Source organism: Panthera uncia, chromosome F1, assembly GCF_023721935.1.
Source record: "Panthera uncia isolate 11264 chromosome F1, Puncia_PCG_1.0, whole genome shotgun sequence".
NCBI lineage: Eukaryota > Metazoa > Chordata > Mammalia > Carnivora > Felidae > Panthera > Panthera uncia.
Window position 1 is genome coordinate 15311752 of NC_064813.1, and position 24902 is coordinate 15336653.

At 38.5% G+C, this 24902-nt stretch overlaps 1 protein-coding gene and 1 long non-coding RNA gene across 4 annotated transcripts in view; one reads left to right on the plus strand and one right to left on the minus strand.

The window, feature by feature from the left end:
- Positions 1–16716, minus strand: part of ANKRD45 (ankyrin repeat domain 45) — a 48350-nt gene extending 31634 nt beyond the window's left edge. For both annotated transcript variants that reach the window (XM_049633984.1, XM_049633983.1), the window contains exons 1-2: positions 16638–16716; positions 7959–8331 (exon numbers count right to left, since the gene is read on the minus strand). In XM_049633984.1, coding sequence (XP_049489941.1) covers positions 7959–8316 — 358 coding nt within the window. In that variant the 5' untranslated portion in view covers positions 8317–8331; positions 16638–16716. The remainder of the gene's footprint in view (positions 1–7958; positions 8332–16637) is intronic.
- LOC125925172 (uncharacterized) overlaps positions 16712–24902 on the plus strand; it is a 31040-nt gene continuing 22849 nt past the window's right edge. The window contains exons 1-2 of one of the 2 annotated variants that reach the window (XR_007458718.1): positions 16712–16793; positions 20005–20177. This is a non-coding gene — a long non-coding RNA (uncharacterized LOC125925172). The remainder of the gene's footprint in view (positions 16794–20004; positions 20178–24902) is intronic. The other variant, XR_007458719.1, reaches the window with a different exon arrangement.

The following is a 24902-nucleotide window of genomic DNA, read 5'->3' on the forward strand; positions in this document are numbered from 1 at the left end:
ATGTTGTCTCTGGAGACAAGGGAAACAAAAGCAAAAATAAATTACTGGGACTTCATCAAAATAAAAAGCTTCTGCACAGGGAAGGAAACAATCAACAAAACTAAGAGGCAACTTATGGCATGGGGGAAGATATTTGCTAATGACATATCTGATAAAGGGTTAGTATCCAAAATATATAAATAACATAAAACTCGACATCCAAAAGATGAATAATCCAATTTAAAAATGGGCAAAAGAAATGGATAGACACTTTTCCAAAGAAGACATACTGATACCTGAAAAGATGCTCCACATCACTCATCATCAGGGAAACAAAAATCAAAACTACAACGAGATATCACCTCACACCCATCAGAATGGCTAAAATCAACCACTCAAGAAACAACAGGTGTTGGTGAGGATGTGGAGAAAGAGGAAACCTCTTGCATCGTTGGTGGAAATGCAAACTAGTGCAGCCACTTTGGAAAACAGTATGGAGGTTCTTCAAAAAGTTAAAAATAGTACTAACTGAGGATCCAGCAATTGCACTAGTAGGTATTTATCAAAAAAAGACTAAAATACCAATTCAAAGTGATACATGCACCCCAATGTTTATAGTAGCATTATCTACAATAGCCAAACTATGGAAACAGCCCAAGTGTTCACTGATGGATGAATAGATAAAGATTTGTCATGTATGTAAGTACATATGCATACATACATACATACATACATACATACAATGGAATATTACTCAGCCATCAAAAAGAATGAAATCTTGCCATTTGCAATGACATGGATGGAGTTAGGGAGTATTACACTAAGTGAAATAAGTCAGAAAAAGATAAATACCATATGATTTCACTCATATGTGAAATTTAAAAAACAAAACAAACTAACAAAGGGGAGAGAAAGAGAGAGAGGGAGGCAAACCAAGAAAGAGACTCTTAACTATAGAGAACAAACTGATGGTTACCAGAGGGGAGGTGGCGGGGGGAATGGGTTATGGGGATTAAGGAGTGCACTTGCTGAGATGAATGATGTATGGAATTGTTGAATTGCTATATTTTATACATGAAACTAATATTATACTGTATGTAAACTAACTGGAATTTAAGTAAAAACTTAAAAAAAAACATAAGTAGCTTCTGGGACATCCTTAGGAGGGAGAACAAACTTATGATCACAGAGGCAACTGTGGGGCCCATCTCTGTTGGTATAGATGCAAGCCTGGATACTTCGCAGTTCTATGAACAAGGCATTTATTATGATCCAAACTGCAGCAATGAAGACCTGGACATGATATTCCAGTGGTTGGCCATGGTTTTGAAGGAGCAAAATCGGGTAACAATAAATCCTGGATTGTCAAGAACAGCTGGGGTATAGACTAGGGCATGGATGGCTACATAATGATCGCCAAAGACCAGGATAACCACTGTGAAACTGCCTCCGTGGCCAGCTTTCCTACTGTGTGGGATGATGGTAATAAAGAAGCCCTTGATTAGGAAGAGAATATGCAAAAGAGGAATTTTATCTTAACACTGACCATATTTTATTGTGTGGGGTAAAGCAGCTGAACCACTGAAGATCCAAGTGTGATTTGATTCTGTGACATTTTACATTGGTAAATGTTCCTCTCTCATTATCACTGTAAACAGCTTTGTATGAACTTGTGAATGTTCATGTTTTAAAACAATGTATGAAATCAGCAAAACTAAAAGGCAACCAATGGAATGGGAGAAGATATTTGCAAATAACATATCAGATAAAGGGTTAGTATCCAAAATCTATAAAGAACTTACCAAACTCAATACTCAAAACACAAATAATCCAGTGAAGAAATGGGCAAAAGGCATGAATAGACGCTTTTCCAAAAAAAAGACATCCAGATGGCTAACAGACACATGGAAAAATGCTCAATATCACTCATCATCAGGGAAATACAAATCAAAACCACAATGAGATACCACCTCACACCAGTCAGAATGGCTAAAATTAGTAACTCAAGCAACGGCAGATGTTGGTAAGGATGCCGAAGAACCCTTTTGCACTGCTGGTGGAACACAAACTGGTGCAGCCACTCTGGAAAACAGTATGGAAGTTCCTCAAAAATTAAAAATAGAAATACCCTATGACCCAGCAATTGTACTACTAGGTATTTATCCAAAGGATGCAGATGTGCTGTTTCAAAGGGGCACATGCACCCCAATGTTTACAGCAGCACAATCGACAATAGCCAAAGTATGGGAAGAGCCCAAATGTCCATCATTGAATGAATGGATAAAGATGTGGTGTGTGTGTGTGTGTGTGTGTGTGTGTGTGTGTGTGTGTGTGTGTATATATATCACAATGGAGTATTACTTGGCAATCAAAAAGAATGAAATCTTGCCATTTGCAACAACATGGATGGAACTAGAGTGTATTATGCTAAGCGAAATTGGTCAGAGAAAGAAAATATCATATGACCTCACTCATAGGTGGAATTTAGGATAAAAAACGGATGAACATAAGGGAAGGGAAGCAAAAATAATAGAAAAACAGGGAGAGGGCAAAACATAAGAGACTCAAACACAGAGAACAAACTCAAGGTCACTGGAGGAGTTGTGGGTCGGGGGAGGGGCTAAATGGGCAAGAGGCATTAAAGAGGACACTTGGGATGAGCACTGGGTGTTATATGTAGGGGATGAGTCCCTGGATTCTACTCCTGAAATCATTATTGCATTATATGCCAACTAACTTGGATGTATAGTAAATAAATAAATAACAAATAAAATAAAACCATGTGTTAAGTTTTACCTTATAAAATAAAACCGCTTGAAAGTGAAAGAAAGAAAGAAAAAGGGAAGGGAAGGAAGGAAAGGACAAAAGAAAGAAGAGAATGGTTGTATGGGCAGAGAATGGCTATAAGTATTGGTTATTTCCCTCATGAGCATATGGCTGACTGGGAGCTGCAGGTTGCTGCCAGGATCACAAAAGTATCACACTGCTTATTGCTAGACTGAGGAAAGATCAAAATTCAAAGTGTGGTTTGTACTGAATGTGTATCAGTTTCACACCATCGTAAAGTTGAAAAATTGTAAGACAAGCCATCATTAAGTCAGGAACTATCTGTGGTCCCCCCTTATCCGCAATTTCACTTTTCACAGTTCTGGGCACCTGCAGCCAACAGCGGTCTGGAAGCAGATGATCCTCCTTCCAATGTACCATCAGGTCAATAGCATCCTATTGCTATGTCACAATGCCTACGTCATTCACTTCATCTCATCACGTAGGCATTTTATCATCTCATATCATCACAAGAAGGGTGAGTGCAGTACAATAAGGTATTTTGAGACACATTTACATAACTTTTATTATAGTATAATTTTTCTATTTTATTATTAGTTATTATTAATCTCATACTGTGCCTAGTTTATAAGTTAAACTTTATTATAGAAAAAAAACATAGTATATATAGGGTTTGGTACTATCTGCAGTTTTAAGTAGCCACCAGGGTCTTAGAATGTATGCCCCAGGGATAAGAGGAAACTACTGTACTTGAATAATCACCTTCGTACATGTTTCCTTGTGAGATGTGTGAGATTTTCTCAAAGATATATATCTAGAAATGGGATTCTAGATCATAGGGTACATCTATTTGCAACTTTACATAAATGTTCTTCAAAGTGGTTATACAATTTACACTCCTTCCAGCAGAGTAAAAGAATTCCCACTTCCCCTACCTTCACCAGTACTCAATGCTGTCAGATATTAACATTTTTATCAAGCTACCAGTAGCGGTAGCTCATTGTTGAAATTTGCATTTTAATAGTGAATTTGAGGACATTTTTATATACCTATTGGCCATGAACATTTCTCTTCCGTGAATTGTTTGTTCCTATCTCTTGGGATCCTCTCTCTCTGCCCCTTTCTCTGCTCTGTCTCTCACTCAAAATAAATAAATAAACTCTTTAAATAAATAAATAAATAAACAAACAAACATTTTAAAAACATATATATATATACACGTATGTTTATATATATATTTTTCCTTTAATAGCTTTGTTTTCATGTCTTATTTTAAGATACTGAGTGATATCTCAAGAATATAACAATCCTCCTCTATGTTTCACAAAGTTTGAAGTTTTCTCTTTTCACGTTCATATCTTGCATGAAACTGTAATTGATTTTTGTGCACAGTACAACGTAGGATCTAATTTAATTTTTTTCCAGATGAATAACCACTGTTCTCCACATATTAAATAGCTCATCATTTCCCCACTGAAATTTAGGGTCAGCTTCTCAGTTTGTATTTTTTAAAAACCTTAATGTGATATTAATTAGATTGATAAGTTAATTTGGAAGAAATTGCCTCTTTATGATATTTAATCTCACTGTCTAAAACATATATTTAATCTGGGTATTCTTTGATGTAATTCAATAAAGTTTAAAGTTTTTGCCATAAATGTCTTACAATTCTTTTATCAGATTTATTCCTAATCTCTGTACAGTTTTGCTGTGAATAAGATTTGTATTTTTATTATAGTATCTGATCATTGATGGTTTATAGAAAGCTACTGATCTGGGATATTGGTCTTATGTTCATATACTTGCTAAATTGAATTCTATTGGTACTAATAGTACACTCCCTTGGAGGGAGTTTCATTTCTTCCACTCAGATCCTTATATTCAGTAGTTTACTGGTAAATATTTACCAACTAGTTCTCTGGGAAGAAATCCTTGATTTGTACCATTAGCAATTTCCATGATATATATACACTCCTAACATGGCCAACTTCAAGCTACCAATGCGATGTCAACAAATTACAAACCCCCTGAAATTTTAACAATCAGCTTTCAAGAGCAGGTTAAAGCCAGCTCCAGTACAGTACAGTGTTAGGTCTCTTATTTATTTTTCTTGTCTTACTGTACTAGCTAGGACTGCCACTATAATGACAAATAAAAGCCATGATAGTGAATATCATAGTCTTGTTTCTGATTTAATGAATGTTTCTAAAGATTCAGTATCAGGTAACCTTGCTTCAGGTTTTTGATAGAGAGCGTTAAGGAAGGTTTCTTCTATTTCCCTAAGAGCTTTCATGATGAATGAATGCAACATTGTTTTCAAAAAGACTCTTCTACATCTATTGAAATGATCGTGCAATTTTGTTCATTTAGTCTTTTAATGTAGTGAATTACACTAATATTTTGTCTAATGTTAAAATCAACCTTGCATTAATGGGATAAATCCAACCTAGTACAATACACTTTGTAATACACAATCTTAGATTCAATTTGTTAATATTTTAAGATGTTTGAATCTTTGTTATTAAATGAAATTGGCCTATAATTATTCTTTCTACTACTCTCCTTAACTAGTTTTGCTATAAAAGTTCTATCTCTCATAAAATAAATTAAGCAGTTTTCCAACTCTTTATATTCTCTGAACATTGTATAAGCTAGAGATTACCTATTCCCTAAAAGTGCAATAAACCTTACCTTTTGAAATATCTGAGCCTAGAATAAGGTGGGGGTGGAGAAAGGAGGCCTATTTTTATTACTTACTCATTTTTTTTCCAAAATAACCATTGATCTAGTCAAGATTTCTATTTTTTTCTTGAATTAATTTTGGTAATTTACACTTTGTAAGAAAATTGTCTATTTCATCTAAGTTTCCAAATGTATTGTCATAGTTATTTATAATATTTTCTAATGATTTTTGAAGTCTTAGCTTTTCCTTTGTGAATGCTCTATTTTTAAAAATTCCAAATATTATTTATGCTCTCGATCTCTCTGATATTATCAAATATCAAAAATCACCCAATATTATCAAAGGTTTTTCAACTCTGTTGAAAGCAGATTTGGGATTTTTGTTGTTGCTGTTGTTTACTTTCTACAGTTTATTTATTTTTTATAATTTACATCCAAGTTAGTTAGCACATGGTGCAATAATGATTTCAGGAGTAGATTCCTTAAGCCCCTTGCCCATTTAGCCCATCCCCCCTCCCACAACCCCTCCAACAACCCTCTGTTTGTTCTCTATATTTAAGAGACTCTTATGTTTTGTCCCCCTCTTTGTTTTCATATTATTTTTGCTTCCCTTCCCTTATGTTCATCTGTTTTGTGTCTTAAAGTCCTCATATGAGTGAAGTCATATGATATTTGTCTTTCTCTGAGTAATTTCACTTAGCATAATACTCTCTAGTTCCATCCACGTAGTTGCAAATGGCAAGATTTCATTCTTTTTGATTGCCAAGTAATACTCCATTGTATATATACATATATACAATCTTCTTTATCCATTGATCAGTCAGTGGACATTTGGGCTCTTTCCATACTTTAGCTATTGTTGATAGTACTGCTATAAACATTGGGGTACATGTGTCCCTTTGAAACAGCACACCTGTATCCCTTGGATAAATACCTAGTAGTGCAATTGGTGGGTCATAGGGTAGTTCTATTTTTAATTTTTTGAGGAACCTCCATACTGTTTTCCAGAGTGGCTGCACCAGTTTGCATTCCCAAGCAGATTTTGGTTTTGTTCATCCTCTCTATTGTTTCTTTATTTTCAATATCATTACTTCTACTTTTTTCCTACTCTTCTTCTACTTTATTTGGATTACTCAGTTGTTCTTTTTTTCTAACTCCTTGAGTTAAATGCCTTGCTTATGATTTTCAATGTTTCTTATATTCTATTATATGTATTAAGCTAGAATTTAAATTTTAGTTTTATTCCACAGGCTCTGACATGGAGTGATCCTCTTGTCACCTAAATATTTCATAATTTCTAGTGTATCTTCTACGACCAACATATAATTTAAAGAGTGCTTCTGTTTTCCAAATTATAGGGGATTTTCAGTTCTCTTTTCATTACTACTTTCTAATCTTATTTAATTATGTTTAGAGAACAAAGACACATGCTCTAGATTCTTTGATATTTGTTGAGACTTCCTTTATGGACTTAATTGTGATCAATTTTTTAAAATGTTCCATTAAGAAAATACATATTCCTGGGGCGTCTGGGTGGCTCAGTCAGTTAAGCATCCGACTTTGGCTCAGGTCATGATCTCAAGGTTTGTGAGTTCAAGCCCCGCCTCAGGCTCTGTGCTGACAGCTCAAAGCCTGGAGCCTGCTTCGGATTCTGTGTCTCCCTCTCTCTCTGTCCCTCCTCCTCTCACTCTCTGTCTCTCTCTCAAAAATAAATAAATACTTAAGAAAAATTCTTGGCGGGGGCACCTGGGTGGCTCAGTTGGTTAAGCATCCGACTTCAGCTCAGGTCATGACCTTGCAGTTCATGAATTTGAGCCCCTCATCAGGCTCTGTGCTGACAGTTCAGAGCCTGGAGCCTGCTTCAGATTCTGTGACTCCCTCTCTCTGCCCCTCTCCTGTTGATACTCTGTCTCTCTCTGTTTCTCTCTCTCTCAAAATAAATAAACATTAAAAAATATTTTAAAATGTTTTTAAATGTATATTCCGTATTTTCTGGAAGTCATTGTTATTTTTAATTTTCTTCAATGACCATATTTGCAACCTGAAAAAAAAAAAGGTGACTGAATAAAAAGAGATAATTAGATCATGACTACAAAACTAAAAAATCTTCAAAGGAGTGATAATATTATTATTAAGCACTTATTATATATCAACTTAGCATGTGCCAATTACAGTGATAAGATATTTATATTTACTGTCTTTTTTAATCCACACAGCATCCTACAAGGAAAATACAATCATTATCCCCATTTTGCAGATGAAGAAACAGAAGCACCAAAACATTAGGTAACTTGCCCAAGTCACACTGCTAATCACGAGTGAAGTCTACGTACTTATCTACTGAGCTATATCATCATGTACACAGATACCCACATTTTCATATATATGCATATGTATATAATATATGTAAAATATAAGCAGGCATAGCAAATTCATCCAACTTTAAATATAGTACATAGCATCTTTAGGTAGTCATAAGTAATACTGATGAGAGAAAAAAGACAAAATACCTCTGGTGGTTTTTTCGTTCAGATTCACACCATATTTTGCCAAAGCTCTAATCACATCACTTTGCCCAGCCATGCAAGCTGCATACAACAAATTTCTCCCAATGATGTCTTCTTCCAAGAGTAGCTGCATGGCCTGTTCATGATGAGGGTTCTCAGGATCCTCAAAAATCTTCTGCAAACCTTCTACATCCCCTGTGAGGGCAGGTTGTAAGACAGGATTAAGGGTGCCTGTTTCTTCTGGTTCTTTCGTTTCTCCTTCATCATCACCTTCTTCTTCTTCATCATCTTCTTCTTCTTGCTGTGAGGAAAATATTGATCTTTCTGAACTCTCTGACTCTGGAGGTCCGTCTGGCTCCATTAACTCCAAAATTACCTGAGGCCAAAAAAAAAAAAAAAAGTAATAGAAATCTCTCAAACAAATCAGTATTTGTTTATTCCATTAGTCAGCTGATAATACAGATAGGATGAAAATACTTAACTGGCTGAAAATAATTATAACAGTAAATTCAACAGGAACAGAAGAAGAAACAGATCAATGTGGGCTAGATTCATTAGGAAAAGATTGAAAGAGAAATTGAAAAGAATGTTAAAGAGACTCACCTGCCTAAACAAGGGTCCATGTTGGGGAAAAGTGAGAAATATAGTGGGATTATTGGAGCCAGATTAAAACTTTAAACGTTAGGTACTGACACTGACAGAATTATTCACTCAGTAATGCTTACTGAAAGCTTACTAATATACTACGTGCTATGTAGGCACTAAGTAAATTACAAAGAAGAATCAAATTTATTTCCTGGCCTCAGTGACTATTTCAAAGGAGAAAATATCACATGTACAAAATAAGTGTGATAAAAGGTAACAAGTATTAAGTATCATAAGACATGAAGTATGCTATGGTAGTTCAGAAGGGATGAGATTAATTCCAGGTACAATTAATCACAGAATTCTTAGTGTTCCCTCTGGCAGAACACATATTAAATTGGTAATGATTCAGAGAACAGTAGCCTTCATATGTATAAGTCCCCTTCATATGTATAAGAATGTTTGTAGGGGCACCTGGGTGGCTCAGTTGGTTAGGCATCATACTCCTGATTTTGGCTCAGGTCATGATCTCGCAGTTCAGGAGACTGAGCCCCAAGTCCGGCTCCATGCTAACAGTATGAAGCCTGCTTAGGATTCTCTCTCCCTCTCTCTCTGCCCCTTCCCTGCTAGCGCTCTCTCTCTCCCCCTCTCTCTCCAAATAAATAAATAAACATTTTTTTAAAATATTAAAAAAAAAAAAAAAAAGAATGCTTGTAGCATCACTGTTCAAAACAACAAAAATCCCAGGCAGGAAAAAAAACAAAGCCCACGAACAGGAGCATAAACTGTGGCATATTCACACAAAATAATATATAGTAGTTAAATGAATAAATTAGGGTGATACCATGTGGTCAGCTTATAACACGGCTCCCAATGACCCTCACCCTGCCTCCTGGTATTCATACCCTTGTGTAATTCCCTCCCTTTGAATGCAGGCTGGATATAGCAACTCTCTTCTAATGAGAATACAGCAACAGTGATGGGATGTTATTTCCATAATTTAGTTATAACAGACTGTGACTTAGGTCTTGTTGGTATTCTCTCCCTGGCTCTTCTCACATAGTATGATGGACAGGGCCACCTTTCAAGGAACAGAGGGCAACCTCTGGCCAACAGCCAGTAAGGAATGGAAGTCCTGAATCCATTAGCCCATGAGGAACTTAACTCTGACAACAATCATTGATAGAGTTTGGAAGTGGATCTGCCCCAGGTGAACTTTGAGATAACTGTGGTCCCATGCAACACCTTGACTGTAGCCTCATGAGAGACACCAAAGTAAAAGATTTAGCTAAGTTGTGCCCTGATTCATGAGTCAGAGAAACTGGGAGATAAAGAACGTGTGCTGTTTTAAGCTACCAAGTCTGGGGGTAATTTGTCACACAAAAATAAATAGTTGAAGCACACAACGATATGAGTGAATCTTAGCAATACAATATTAGTAGGAAAAAGTAAATCCAAAAGACTATATGTATCAAGATCTATTTTTGTAAAGTTCAAAGCAATTAAAATTAAAGTGGACTTTTTAGGAATGTGAATAGACTCAGTAACACTAGTTTTTAAAAAAGAAGAAAAGCAAGGGGCACCTGGGTGGCTCAGTCAATCGAGTGTCCGACTTCAGCTCAGGTCATGATCTTGCAGTTCGTGGGTTCAAGCCCTGCGTCAGGCTCTGTGCTGACAGCTCAGAGCCTGGAGCCTGCTTCAAATTCTGTGTCTCCCTCTCTCTCTGCCCCTCCCCCACTCGCACTCTGTCTCTCTCTCTCTCTCTCTCCCTTTCAGAAATAAACATTAAAAAAAATTTTTTTTAAAAAGAAGAAAAGCAAAATTCAACACAAGATTCAGGATCATGTTTATGGTGGGAGGATAGGGGGAAGACACAGGAAATGGGATAAATGGCTTCATATATTTAGTAAAGAATATGGCATTTAAGCTGGGCCATAGAGAATGGGAAAGATTTGGTCATTCAGAAGTCAGAAGGAAGGGAAATCTACTGAGGCAGAATAACATCTCTATCTCACATAGCCCTACACTAATCTCTACCTTCACTAAATGTATATACTTGTAGGCTGTTGAAGTTAGGAATTCTTTGATTACAAATAACAGAAAAATAGTAAGATCAACTTCTAAAAGTAAAAGATTATTCTCTCACATAACAAGAAATTTAAAGGTGGAAATGATTCATCAGCTAACTCTCCACCCCCAACACACACACACACACACACACACACACACACACACACACACACATATATTCTTAGAGAACCCCAATTGAGAGGATTCTAGTGGAAGATAAGGCTAACGTCCCACCATGAAGGCCAGATACAAGACCCTCCTCCTCTCCATCGCAGCACAAGCTTGGAGGCAAGAACACAAATTAGGCTCGACCAATCAGCTGCTCAGTCCCAGGATCTTGACACTTCTTTTAGTGTTGTTTTTTTGATCGCTGCATTTTTTACTGACATATAACATTGTATTAGTTTAAGGTATACAACATAATAATCTGATCTGTGTATATATCATAAAATGAATACAAAATGATTATAAAATAAGTTAACATCTATCACCTGACCGAATTACACAACTTTTTTCTCGTGATGCAAACTTTTTTTTTTTTTTAATTTTTTTTTCAACGTTTTTTATTTATTTTTTGGGACAGAGAGAGACAGAGCATGAACGGGGGAGGGGCAGAGAGAGAGGGAGACACAGAATCGGAAACAGGCTCCAGGCTCCGAGCCATCAGCCCAGAGCCTGACGCGGGGCTCGAACTCACAGACCGCGAGATCGTGACCTGGCTGAAGTCGGACGCTTAACCGACTGCGCCACCCAGGCGCCCCTCGTGATGCAAACTTTTAAGATTTAATCTCTTAGAAACTTTCAAATACAATGCAGTATTGTATTGAATGCAATACAGTATTGTTAGCTATAGTCACTGTGCTGTACAGAACATCCCCAGAACATGCGCATCTTATAACTATAAGTTTTTACCTTTTGACCCCCTTTACCCATTTCACCGACCCCTAACTCCACCTTTGGCAACCACCCATCTATTCTCTGTGAGTTCAGTTTTTTTAGCTTTCACATGTAAGTGACCAGGATCTTGATTCTGGGACATATGAACATGGGACATATGAACATGAGGCCAGTCATTCGACACAGTGACAACAAGAGTGTACTGATCAAACTTCCTCCTGGGTACCTGCTTTGGTTCTTGCAGACTGCCCCTCCAGAGCTGCCTTGGTTCCTGCTCATTTCTAGGCTCCTCGTTATCATATGGGCCCCTGATACATTACTCGGACACAGCTGTCTTCTCCCAAATCTGATCTCCCCTTCTTTAGGAATAGAGCCCTGTTCTTTATTATTTTAATCACACATTAAAAAAAAACAATATTTATATTGGAATACAACTATTTCCCAGTCTCCCTTGCAACATGGTGTGGCCATATGTCCAAAAAGTACACATAAGATGTAAGTAGTGATATAGTATGAAACTTCTAGGAAAGTGTAATTCCTTCTCACTGGATTGCAAGCATGCACACAGCCATTAGCTTGCACAGCTAACTTAGACCAGGAGGTAGGTGTCCTGTCCAAATACATATATATTATTTAATATGTTATATTGTATATAGTATATATAATTTTTTTTTAAATTGTTTTAATGTTTATTTATTTTTGAGAGAGAGAGAAGAGAGAGAGAGCAGGGGAGGGGTAGAGAGAGAGGAAGACACAGAATCCAAAGCAGGCTCCAGGATCTGAGCTGTCAGCACAGAGCCCGACTTGGGGCTCAAACTCACAAACTGGGAGATCATGACCTGAGCTGAAGTCAGATGCTTAACCTGAGCCACTCAGGCGTTCCTAGTACATATAATTTTTATTTGTATTATATATATATATATATATATATATATATATATATATATATGTTTATATCTCGTTTCAATTTTCCATATGTAAATATATATATAATTTCTATTAATAGGGTAACCAAATAACTTATTTTTCAGTAGTAATGCATACTTTGTCCTGGGAACATTGCATTATGGGGTATACTTGCATGTATGTTATTAACCAAAATACTATTTATCCTTACTACATGTAATATACTGATGTTTTTATTTCCATTATATTTTTTAAGGCTGGGTGTCACCCACCAAATTGATTTCATGACCCACTAATGGGGCACAAACCACACTGTGAAAAAACATTAGTTTTGAATAACCTCTGCAGAACTATAACAGGAAATCAACAAGAGAGAATTTAACAGAAGTTAGACAGCATGTGTTTGTGGTTAATAGCTTGGGTGACATATGCTTCAATGTACCTAGAGCAGTTCCAGTTACATCTGTTCCCCTGCTGTAATTTTCAATTGCGTCTTCTTTTACTCTCAAAGGAATCAATTCCTCTTACACAATTAGTTGTTTTGTCATCCTATTAATAACACTGTGATCTTCTGGAACATATCTGCTATAGATACCCGTATTCAAACCTTAGAGAACAGAGGCAAAATGTGTTTAGAATACCTTTCCTCACTGGCCTAGTAGGGGCCCTATGAGACCTTGAAGATATTGAGAAAATCCTATTTATAGCTCATATGTATTCCTGTTACTAGGCCTAGAATACTGTTTTTTTTCTCCTCCATTCCTACTAGCCAAATCCTATTTAGGCCAAGCTATAAACCTACTTTCTTCCTAAAACTTTCTTTGACTCCTCTCTAGAATGCACATGGGTCTCTGCCTCCTCTGATCTTTAAAGGCCATTATATATAGTCTGTACCCTACAACTTACCAAATATGGTATTATATTATTTTCTATTTGTTTCAAGTATAGAAGACATCTACTTAATTAGGTTGTAAACTGGGTGGGTACAAGAAGCAATCCTTACATTTCTCTTGTGTCATTTTTTAATTTTTTTATTCATTTTTATTTTTTTTTTAATATTCATTTATTCTTGAGAGAGAGAGAGAGAGAGAGAGAGCGAGCACAAGTGGAGGAGGGGCAGAGAGAGAGGGAGGCACAGAATCTGAGGCGGGCTCCAGGCTCTGAGCTGTCAGCACAGAGCCCAACACGGGACTCGAACCCACGAACCATGAGATCATGACCTGAGCCAAAGTCAGACACTTAACCGACTGAGCCACCCAGGCGCCCCTTGTATCACTTTTAGACTTACCACAATTCTCGACGTGTGTGTGCAATAACTCTTAACATCAAGCTTGCAATTCCCATTGCTTTCCTTCACAGCCAAGAACCATGGGTTTTGGAGTCAGAAAGACTTGAGTTCACAATCCCGTCCTGCAATTTATTAGCTGCATAACACTGGGTGATTTACCTAACCTCTTGTAGGAATAACACTAGACCTGGTTTATATGATTATTCTGGGAATTAGATGCATATGCCAAGCACATGGTGAGCACTCAGCAAAACATCATCATCATTATATCATCATTCCTCCAGCAAAAGCATTCACGAAGCAAAAACAAAGATGGTAATGCTATTATTTCTTCTTTTTCATTAATACACATTTGTCCTATGTAGGGTGTGAGGAAATGGTTTTCTCCTCTACCACCAACAAACACTCAATTACAGACAGATTATTCTGCATCTAGAGATCAGTCTGGTCCCAAGTTAATTCAGAGATTTGTAAATAAACTAGATCAAATCTAGAAATATGATTCAGGCCAGAATACTCAAAGCTCCCCTTGATAAACCCTTGGACGGAGCTTATTTCCAAATCAGCCCACAATTAACATGATTATGGCAACAGTTCTCAAATTTCTTGATATCAACGCTCTTTACACACTTAAAACTGAAGAACTCCCCAAATTTTTATGTGGGTTATATCTACCAATATTTACCATATTAGAAAAAAGTATTTAGCATATTAGAAATTGAAACTTAAATCTTTAAAATGTTTGTTAGTTCATCTTAAAACAATTACACGTTAACATACAAAACATAGCTGATGGAAAATAACTATATTTTACAAGGAAAAGTTGATGAGAAGAGTGGCATTATTTTATATTTTTGCAAATCTCTTTAATGTCTGGCTTAATAGAAAAGCCACGGGTCCACATATCTGCTCCCGCATTCACTGCCATGACATGTGATGTTGTGATATCACAGGTGATGTAGCCTCCAGAAAACCACTGTAACATGTGAGAGAACAAGAGTACAAAGGCAAATAATGTGTAAGAGTTCATATGAAGATAGCTTTACTGGCAAACTCCCTGAAAAATGTCTTAAGGATCCCCAGGGAATCCTCAGACCATACTTTGAGAACCAGTGGATTGGACATACCTAGGACTTAAGCCATTCTGGTTTATAGTCAAAGCCTCAAGACTATTCTAGTATAAATCTAGACTAAACTGCAGTCAGCCTTTCTGAAATAAAAGGACAAAGTGAAGTCTTCCAGGGCATTTATCCTTAAGCCTACCTTTTGAAAGACAACATCTAATCAGGAGAATAAAAGTAAACTCTCCTGTGATACGTTCGATGGTCTACTGATGATTATGTCCATCGTACTGATTTTGAAGACAGAGCAAAGAGTTCTATTTTTTATGATTTTTTTTCTTCTTATAACATTGAATTTTAGACTATTTTACAGCATTTTTATTGTGAATGTAGGTACTAATGGCATGATCATAATATAGCTTTTCCTTTCTTCTTTGTATCTATATTCTATTTAACTCAACTTCCTTACTAAAATTTTTGTTTTAGAAAATATTTATTTTCCATGAGAAATATGTAATTTATGTCTAACATATAATGGGTTTATGTTTTTTATTGTTAAAAGAATTTAATAAACATGTTCTTAATTCTCCGTTTTAATTTCTAATTCTTACTATATTTTTAATGCTTACTGTATGGCTGTGTATAACCCACATAAAAGAAAGCTCTTTGGGATCATTAATTTTTTTTTTAAGTGTATTTATTTATTTTGAGAGATAGAGAATGCAGGGGAGGGGCAGAGAGGGAGAGAGAGAATCCCAAGCACAGGGATTCCCTGTACAGTCAGCATAGAGCCCCACACAAGGCTCCATCCCACTAACCGTATCATGACCTGAGCTGAAACCAAGAGTCAGACACTCAACGGACTGAGCCACCCAAGCGCCCTGGGATCAGTAATTTTTTAAGAGTGAGGGCCGCCTCACTTCTGTGCGTCAGAAGGACGTGCTTTTTAGTCTTTATTTTGGTATTTATTAATTACGTGACTTTTCTGAACTCCCTCTCCTTATTTGTGCAATGAGAGTAGCGCCTGCTCTGCTTTACTTAATTAGTGTTGGGAAACAAGTCCATAACTCTTCCTTTTAACTATAAAGTGTGAACTCTTTTCAAGCTGCCAAAGTACTAATAATAGAAAATCACATAGGCCGTGGTCTCTACCCAATAACTAAGCCATTCCCAGGAAGCCATGAGTAAGTAAACCAGCAAAGACAGAGTGAGATAAGGGATATAATGGAACAGAGCTTTCAGAATAAGAGGCTGGACAGCTAAATTATACTCGGAGACAGGGAGTTCGGAAAAGGCTTCCCAGAAGTCGTGACCCCTCATCATGGAAGAGTAGGAGTCTTAAAATGAGGAGAAAAGGGCAATCCAGGGAAGGAGAAGCATAAACAAAGGACAAGGAGGCACATAAGCTTGAAGTTATGACAGAGGAATAGATCTTAAGGGCCCTTTAGGCTAACTGAATTTTTTCTTCAAAAAACGTGGTCCCTCGAGGACTTTAAGTCCCAGCTCAAGAAGACACCAAAGGGCAGCCCTGGGCCCCGGGGGTTAAACAAAGAAAGGCCTGAAGAAGAGGAAACAGAGTGGCAGCCACACCGCGGGTCCCAGCAGGTCCCGCGGGGCGGGCGCCAGTCACTTCTGGACACCCGAGTTCGCTTTCCGGCCTGAACCCCTGAGGGACCCTCTGGGATCCCCGAGGCTGTCCGCGGGGCGAGAGCCGCTACAGAAAGCTCTAGTGAGAGGCAAACCCCGAGGACGCCGCGGCCGAAGCCCGCTCCCCCTGCCGCTCCCGCCCCAGCTGCAGTATGAAGAGACGCCCATTCGTCCCCGGCCCCCACCCAGAGCGCCCACCGCGGCCCTCCAAGCGGGACCCCGACTCACCGCTCGTCAAGCCCCTGGCTTCCGCGGTTACCATGGCGACGGCGCACCCATGCGCCGTAGCGCCGCCCCGAGCGCTGCGGTTCCGGCAGCGCGCGAGGGTCAAGGTTGCCAGCGTGTGGTGAGAGCGCGGGAGAACACCGGTAGGAATACATCCGAGTGAGTTAAATGCGTCCAGATCGGTGGCGTGCGTGTTTTTTTTATTTGGTAAAATTTTCTATAATATGGTCTATGTTTAGTTTACAACTTAAAAAAATAAAATAAAACTTGGGGCGCCTGGGTGGCTCAGTCGGTTGAGCGTCCGACTTTGGCTCAGGTCATGATCTCGGTGTCTGTGAGTTCGAGCCTCGCGTCGGGCTCTCTAGTGACAACTCAGAGCCTGGAGCCTACTTCGGATTCTGTGTCTCTCTCTCTGCCCCTCCCCGGCTCATGCTCTGTCTCTCTCTTTCTGTCAAAAATAAACATTAAAAAAAAATTTTTTTTTAATAAAACTTAAAAATAAGGCGTGCACATTGGTTGCCGGGCGCATCTTAAATCTTCTTTTGGGCCTTTGAACCAAAGAATTTTCCAAAAATATGAGGATGCTTTCTGAAAACTAGCAAAGATTGTAATTATAACACGGACAGCTTGCTTAATTTTCTAGTCTGTTGGGGGTCTCTGTCTTATGGTTTGTGGTCATTGTCACCTTGCGTTTCCTGAGAACTCACAAGTGCCAAGTATGTGTGTGAGGATCTTGGAAATTTACCTATCATTTGGTTGAGGAATTTAAGATCCAAAACAGACAAAGTTTTAATCGGGAATGAGACAAGGGCTGGAACTGGAGCATCAAAAGAAGCCAGCAGAGGGGCGCCTGGGTGGCTCAGTCGGCTAAGCGTCCGACTTCAGCTCAGGTCATGATCTCGCGGTCTGTGAGTTCGAGCCCCGCGTCGGGCTCTGTGCTGACAGCTCAGGGCCTGGAGCCTGTTTCAGATTCTGTGTCTCCCTCTCTCTCTGACCCTCCCCCATTCATGCTCTGTCTCTCTCTGTCTCAAAAGTAAATAAACGTAAAAAAAAAAAAAATTGAAGAAAAAAAAAGAAGCCAGCAGAGAAGGGTCACGCTTACCCAGAAATTGTGTAAATGTCCATATTAGTCACAGAGCGAAGACTTCGAAGTTTTGGTAGTAAAGACAACTAGTGAAGGAAAACATTCGTTTCTTTACTATTTCTACCAGAAAACCTTTGAGGAGATAATACTTTAGAAGAGCCCAGAACATTTGAGCTGAAGGCTGAATAGCCTGTTTTAAAATAAATATTTGTTCTAAGACCCAAGCAAAATATTGCTATCATAGATCTGAACTTATAGAATAAAGAATAAAGTTGAAAAAATGTTTAACTATAATTATTAACTTTTTCTTATTCAGAGTAGTTACAATAGTCAAAATATTAAAGTTCAACATTACAGACAGGAACAATAGTCTAGAAGCTTTGTCATCTGTTCTCTGGCTCCTGCCATCACCATGCAGCACCTTTGCTCTGCTTCAGCACCGGTTTCCTCCTGAAGTTGTTGGTGGAACAAGACCTATTTAGGTACACAATGTATTATAATATGTATGTACTATGTGTTTCATAGCCTGGTTGGAGTTTTTTCTTTTAATATCTGGATGGAAGATGACTTCTGGTGAATGATCGTGCATGAATCTGTTTTTAATTAATCTTCATAGGGTCTGAAGAATTCCCAAATACGACTGCTGATGTAAAGGCTTAAATGGATTTAGATCCTGCAAGTTAAACAGAATTCTTAAAGATTGTTTTTAGTGCTCTGAATGCTAGAAAGGATAGAAAGACTCTAAGTAGGTCCAAGAAACCTAAAAGCAAAGGGCCTTGTTCTCCTCTTAACTCCACGTCAGAAAACAGCTGCACGATTCATTAGGCAAACCAGGTTAGAAACAGCCTTATAAAGGAGAATCCTGGCCTGAGGGTGACCCAGATGCCACAGAAAGACTTCCATGATCCCCTCTGACTCCTATCCCCTGCCCCCCAAGTTTGGCATAAGAATTTTCTTTTATTTTTTTTTTAATGTTTTTATTTATTTTTGAGACAGAGAGAGACAGAGCGTGAGCAGGGGAGGGGCAGAGAGAAAGGAAGACACAGAATCTGAAGCAGGGTCCAGGTTCTGAGCTGTCAGCACAGAGCCCGACACGGGGCTCAAACCCACGAACTGTGAGATCATGACCTGAGCCGAAGTCAGACACTTAACCAACTGAGCCACCCAGGCGCCCCTGGCATAAGAATATTAAAAAAAGCCATTGGATCCGAAGGGGCCAAATGGATGTGCAAGAGACAAATCTTAGCAACAACCTGTGGGTACTAACAACTGTACTAACAATGCAGCTAAGACAGTGAAGTTCTGGTATACAAAAGCTGAAGGAGCAGAGGAGTTAAAAAGTATTCAAGCCCCCTGGAAATTAGGTCTGCTCCAGAAAATTATGGTAGGGGGAGAGGTTTCCAAATTGATTGAAATTATTTTTTTCTACCCTAAGAGAACGGGGCTTCTGAATAGAAATTATGTTAATTATTATTGTATTTCTTGAATTCCATAGTTTATAGCTTAGGAATCATGTTCTTTATACAGTGTTAATTTCTGATGAAATAACAGGATAGAATAACCAGTTGAAAGTTACTCCAAGGTAACTTAATAAGCTAAATTAATAATTATGTTTCATTGATTGATGGCATATCACATGCTAAGTACTACGCTACTATCACTAATTCCCATAGCAACTCTTCGAAGGTGGTATTCTTATTCTTGAAACTGACACGCAGCAAAGTTGAGTCACCTACCTAAAACCATACAACTAGGAAAGGGCTGAACCAGGATTTGAACATAGGGCAGCCTGGTTTAAATCACCACAGATTGCCACTGGTTAGCTATAAACTAATTAAATATTAGGGATGCCTGTCCAAAATGGTAATTTGATTTCAAAATGATCTATTTGGAGCCATTCTTTGGGCCGTAATTAGATACTAATGCCATTCTTGGAGTGTCGCTGAAGAACTACTTCTGCAGATCACTCATCTCCACAGTTGAGAGAACGTCCATTGTTTTTGCCTGTTGTTCAGCTTTCCACCTCTGGTTATAGCACCAGTTTTCCAGGAGGGAGCCTCCTTGGTACACCCTCTGTCCATGTGGTTGGGCGGAGCTAATCCCACTCCAGACTGAGTCCTGGCCAAGCAGTGCTTCCTACACTTGGTTATAACGTAGGATATAACGTCATATATCTTGGTTATAACGATCAGGTCAGGAAAAAAATCATAGAACACAAATCAATGCAATTAAGCTAATCCTGAATTTTTGCCAGAGCTGTAAGTAAATGGGCATTCTTTTCTTCAGCAGGGGTTGATGAGGTCAGCCTCAGTTGTTACTGGCCGTCTTGCCACCCTGTGGGGAGAGTTTGACAGAGCAATGGAAGAGCCAAGAAGTGAACAAGAGATTGAAATCCGATGCCATCACTTGAGCCCTGGTGGTAGACATGCCTGAAGCCATTTTTTATTTTCCTTTTTCAGGTATTACAGTCAACTACTTTTTTCAGAGTCATCCAAAAAAGGATTATATTTCTGTAACTTGCAATATCAGTGCCCCATGATGTGGAAGGGGAAAAATACAGTATGGTTTTATTTTAGAAATATTCTATCCTTTGGGGTAAATACATGAAATTTGAGAAGGATAAAATTGCAGTTAGGTGTTTCACTGGTGGATGAACAACTGTGCTTGAATATCACTGGTTAGAGGATCAATGTTAACCTGGAGGCAGGTTTCTAGCAGGATGCTCTGGTGTTCTATCACCCTCTCCATCTCAACATCTTTGTGTCGGTGACTTAATTATAGCCCTATAAGGCATACTTGTGAGATGACCCAAGGCTCAGAATAGTAAATAATGTGATAGAGGATGGCAGAATGAAAATCTAAAATCAAAAGATAAATAGAAATGTAATAGGCAAAGAAGTGGGAAAAGGCATTCCGAAAGAAATTTCTAAAAAGGCATGGAGCCACAAAAGAAATAGCACAATAAATTCATAAGTAGATTGTAACAGGCAGAGAATATGTGGTTGGGAGAGAGGCGAGAGATGTAGTTAAAGGGGTTGGAAGAGGTCAGACGGCAATGTGGAAAACAGTTTGGAGGAAGACAAGACACAAAGAGAAGCCAAGAGTGACTCCCAAGTTTCTATCTTGGATGACCAGATGGCTAGGGGTCTTCTAATTTAGAGATATTGTGATATTTTTAGAGTTAGAATCAGGGTGATGTGTTCAGTCTTCGACAAGCAAGGTCAGCAATTTCATTGTGCCTCTAGCCAACATACATTTGTATCTAAAGCTTAATAGATAAGACTGGGATATAAATTTGGGAGTCATTGGCATATAAATGTTAACTAAAACCTTCAAAGAGGATAGAATCATCCAAGGTGAATGAATAAAAGCATAGAGGGCTCAGGGCAGGCCCTGGGGACAGCCACATTGAGGAGTAGGAATGGGAAAATAGGGAGAGAATGAACAGACCCAGGTGAGTGTAGCAACACAGAAGCCAAGGAAATCATTTCAAAAAAGACTGAAGAAATGACAATGGAATTTGGCACTTAGGGGTAACCTTGATGGGATCAGTTTTAGTGAAGGGTGGTAGGCAAAATCAAGATTGCAGGGGACTGAGGAGCAAATGAAGGAGATCAGGAAGTAGAACCACTAAGAATAGAATATTCTAGCTCTGAAGAAGTAGAATAAAAAGCTTTTTAAGAAAACTAATTGCAGGAAATATCTTTATTTTTAATGTAAGATAATTTTGGCATTTGTCAGACGTAACATCAGGGTAATTGATTTCACAACTATATTTGGAAACAAAGTGGTGGCAGTGACTATCTGCTATTCTTTTGAAAAGTTTGAAAAAGATGTAGAAGAAAGAAATTGCTCAGAAGTTAAAGGAATACAAAGTATCAAAGGAGATGTCACTGCAGGGAGAGGATCACAGAAGCCTAAGTGTATCTATAGTGTGACAGCAAGGAACTGTTAGAAAGAGAACATTAGGGGAAGAGGTGACTGAAGTAAGATCCTAAAAGAAATTAGAAGGTAAAGGGCTAGAGTATCTATGGAATTATGACCTCAAATAGGAAGAACTTCACTTAGGCTCCTAATTTTGAAGTGAAAAAAGTAACAGTGGCTTGGATACGGATAATTTTTCATCCTATGGGATTTATAGTTGAAGAAAACCAAGCCTGATGACCTTAGACCAAGTATGCTTAAACCGAAGGAGGAAGGGGTGAGGGGTGGGGGGTGAGAACAGCATGAAGATTTGGCAAAACAAGTAAAAATTGTGGTGGCGTTGAAGAGGTGATTGAGATTGAAGACCATGAGTTTGAAGTGACCCCAACCTGCACAATCAAGTGATTTTCTCCAGCAATGCTCAGACACCCAGTTTGGTCCGAAGTTGGTATGACAGAAGGGTAGAGGTACATGTGGATGAAAGTGCTGGGGAGAAAATTAACTCTTTCTTGTCCAGAGAAAAGTTGGCCCTTTTCCCTCAGCTTCTGGAAGGTAATTTCTAAGCCCTTGGAATGTCGGGCCTGTCTTTGTTTACCTGGAGCCCTTGAGCCATATACTATGATGGTCTATGCTAACTATGTGGTATGTGGGGCCTTGGGCCATGCAGCATCACTCAACCTATGCATGGGGTGGAGACTAACCATTTCTACAACTCTTATAGAGGGTCCTTCTGCTCTGACCCCCCTGCGCATTATAATAATTGTATCTACCTGACCTATGAGGATTAGGTTATGTCATCTAGCTCGTATTGTGTGTATGGGGGAAGTGGGGCCATCCTGACATCCTTACTGCAATCAGGGAGCCCAGTTGTTTTTTTCTTAATTTAAATACAAGTTAGTTAACATATAGTGTAATAATGATTTCAGGAGTAGAATTTAGTGGTTCATCACTTAACATATAATACCCAGTGCTCATCCCAACAAGTGCTCTCCTCAATGCCCATCACCCATTTAGCCAATCTCCCACCCAACACCCCTCCAGCAACCCTCAGTTTGTTCTCTATATTTAAGAATCTTATGGTTTACCTCCCTCTCTGTTTTTATCTTTTTTCCTTCCTTCCCTGATGTTGGTCTGTTTTGTTTCTTAAATTCATGAGTGATGTCATATATTTGTTTTTCTCTGACTTATTTTGCTTGACACAGTACACTCTAGTTCCAACCACATTGCAAATGGCAAGATTTCATTATTTTTGATTGCTGAGTAATATTCCAGTGTGTGTGTGTGTGTGTGTGTGTGTGTGTGTGTGTGTGTGTGTGTGTATACCACATCTTCTTTATCCGTTCATCAGTCGATAGACATTTGGGCTCTTTCCATAATTTGACTATTGTTGGTAGTGCTGCTATAAACAGTGGGGGCATGTGACCCTTCGAATCAGCATTTTTTTTATCCTTTGGCTAAATTGCTAGTAGTGCAATTGCTGGGTCATAGGCTAGTTCTGTTTTTAATTTTTTGAGGAAACTCCATACTGTTTTCCAGAGTGGCTGCACCAGTTTGCATTCCCACTAACAGTGCAAAGTGTTCCCCTTTCTCCACATCCTTGTCAACATCTGTTGTTTCCTGAGTTGTTAATTTTAGCCATTCTGACAGGGGTGAGATGGTATCTCCTTGTGGTTTTGGTTTGTATTTCCCTGATGATGAATGATGTTGAGCATCTTTTCATGTGTTTGTTAGCCATCTGGATGTCTTCTTTGGAAAAGTGTCTATTCATGTCTTTTGCCCATTTCTTCACTGGATTATTTGTTTTTTTGGGTGTTGAGTTTGATAAGTTCTTTGTATTTTGGATACTAACCCTTTATCTGGTATGTCATTTGCAAATATCTTCTCCCATTCCATCAGTTGCCTTTTAGTTTTGCTGATTATTTCCTTTGCTGTACAGAAGCTTTTTATCTTGATGAGGTCCCAGTAGTTCATTTTTGCTTGTCTCTGGAGACATGTCTAGTAAGAAGTTTCTGCAGCCGAGGTCAAAGAGGTTGTTGCCTGTTTTCTGTGTAGGATTTTGATGGTATCCTGTCTCACATTTAGGTCTTTCATCCATTTTGAATATAATTTTGTGTATGGTGTAAGAAAGTGGTCCAGGTTCATTCTTCTGCATGTCACTGTCCGGTTTTTCCAGCACCATTTGCTGAAGAGACTTTATTGCATTGGGTATTATTTTCCTGCTTTGCCAAAGATTAGTTGGCCATATGTTTGTGGGTCCATTTCTCAGTTCTCTATTCTGTTCCATTGATCTATGTGTCTGTTTTTGTGCCAGTACCATACTGTCTTGATGACTATAGCTTTGTTATACAGCTTAAAGTCCAGAATTGTATTGTCTCCAGCTTTGTGTTTTTTTCTTTTTCTTTTTTTTTCCTTTTTTTAACGTTCATTTATTTTTGAGAAAGAGAGAGACCACGCCAGCAGGAGACAGACAGAAAGAGAGGGAGATACAGAATTTGAAGCAGGCTCCAGGCTCTGAGCTGTCAGCACAGAGCCCCAGGTGGGGCTTGAACCCACGGACTTCGAGATCATGACCTGAGCCAAAGTTGGACGCTCAACTGACTGAATCACCCAGGTGCCCCTTGGTTTTCCTTTTCAACATTACTTTGGCTATTCGGGGTCTTTTCTGGTTCCATACAAATTTCAAGATCATTTGTTCCAGCTCTGTGATAAGAATTGCACCGAATGTGTAGATTGCTTTGGGTAATGTAGACATTTTAACAATATTTATTCTTCCGATCTGTGAACATGGAATGTTTTTCCATTTCTTTGTGTTCTTCTTCAATTTCTTTCATAAGCTTTCTATAGTTTCCAGCGTACAGATCTTTTACCTCTTTGGTTAGGTTTATTCCTAGGTATTTTATGGGTTTTGGTGGAATTGTAAATGGGATGGATTCCTTGATGTCTCTTTCTGTTGCTTCATTATTGGTATGTAGAAATGCAACCAATTTCTGTACATCGATTTTATATCCTGCCAATTTGCTGAATTCACGTATCAGTTCTCACAATTTTTGGTAGAGTCTTTTGGGTTTTCCATGTAGAGTATCATGACATCTGTGAAGAGTGAAAGTTTGACTTCCTCTTTGCCAGTTTGTTTTCTGTTTCTTTTTGTTGTCTGAGTGCTAAAGCTAGGACTTCCAGTACTGTGTTGAACAACAGTGGTGAAAGTGAACATCCCTGTCATTGAACTTTTTAATCTCTTATTCTACTGCTTTCCATGGCAA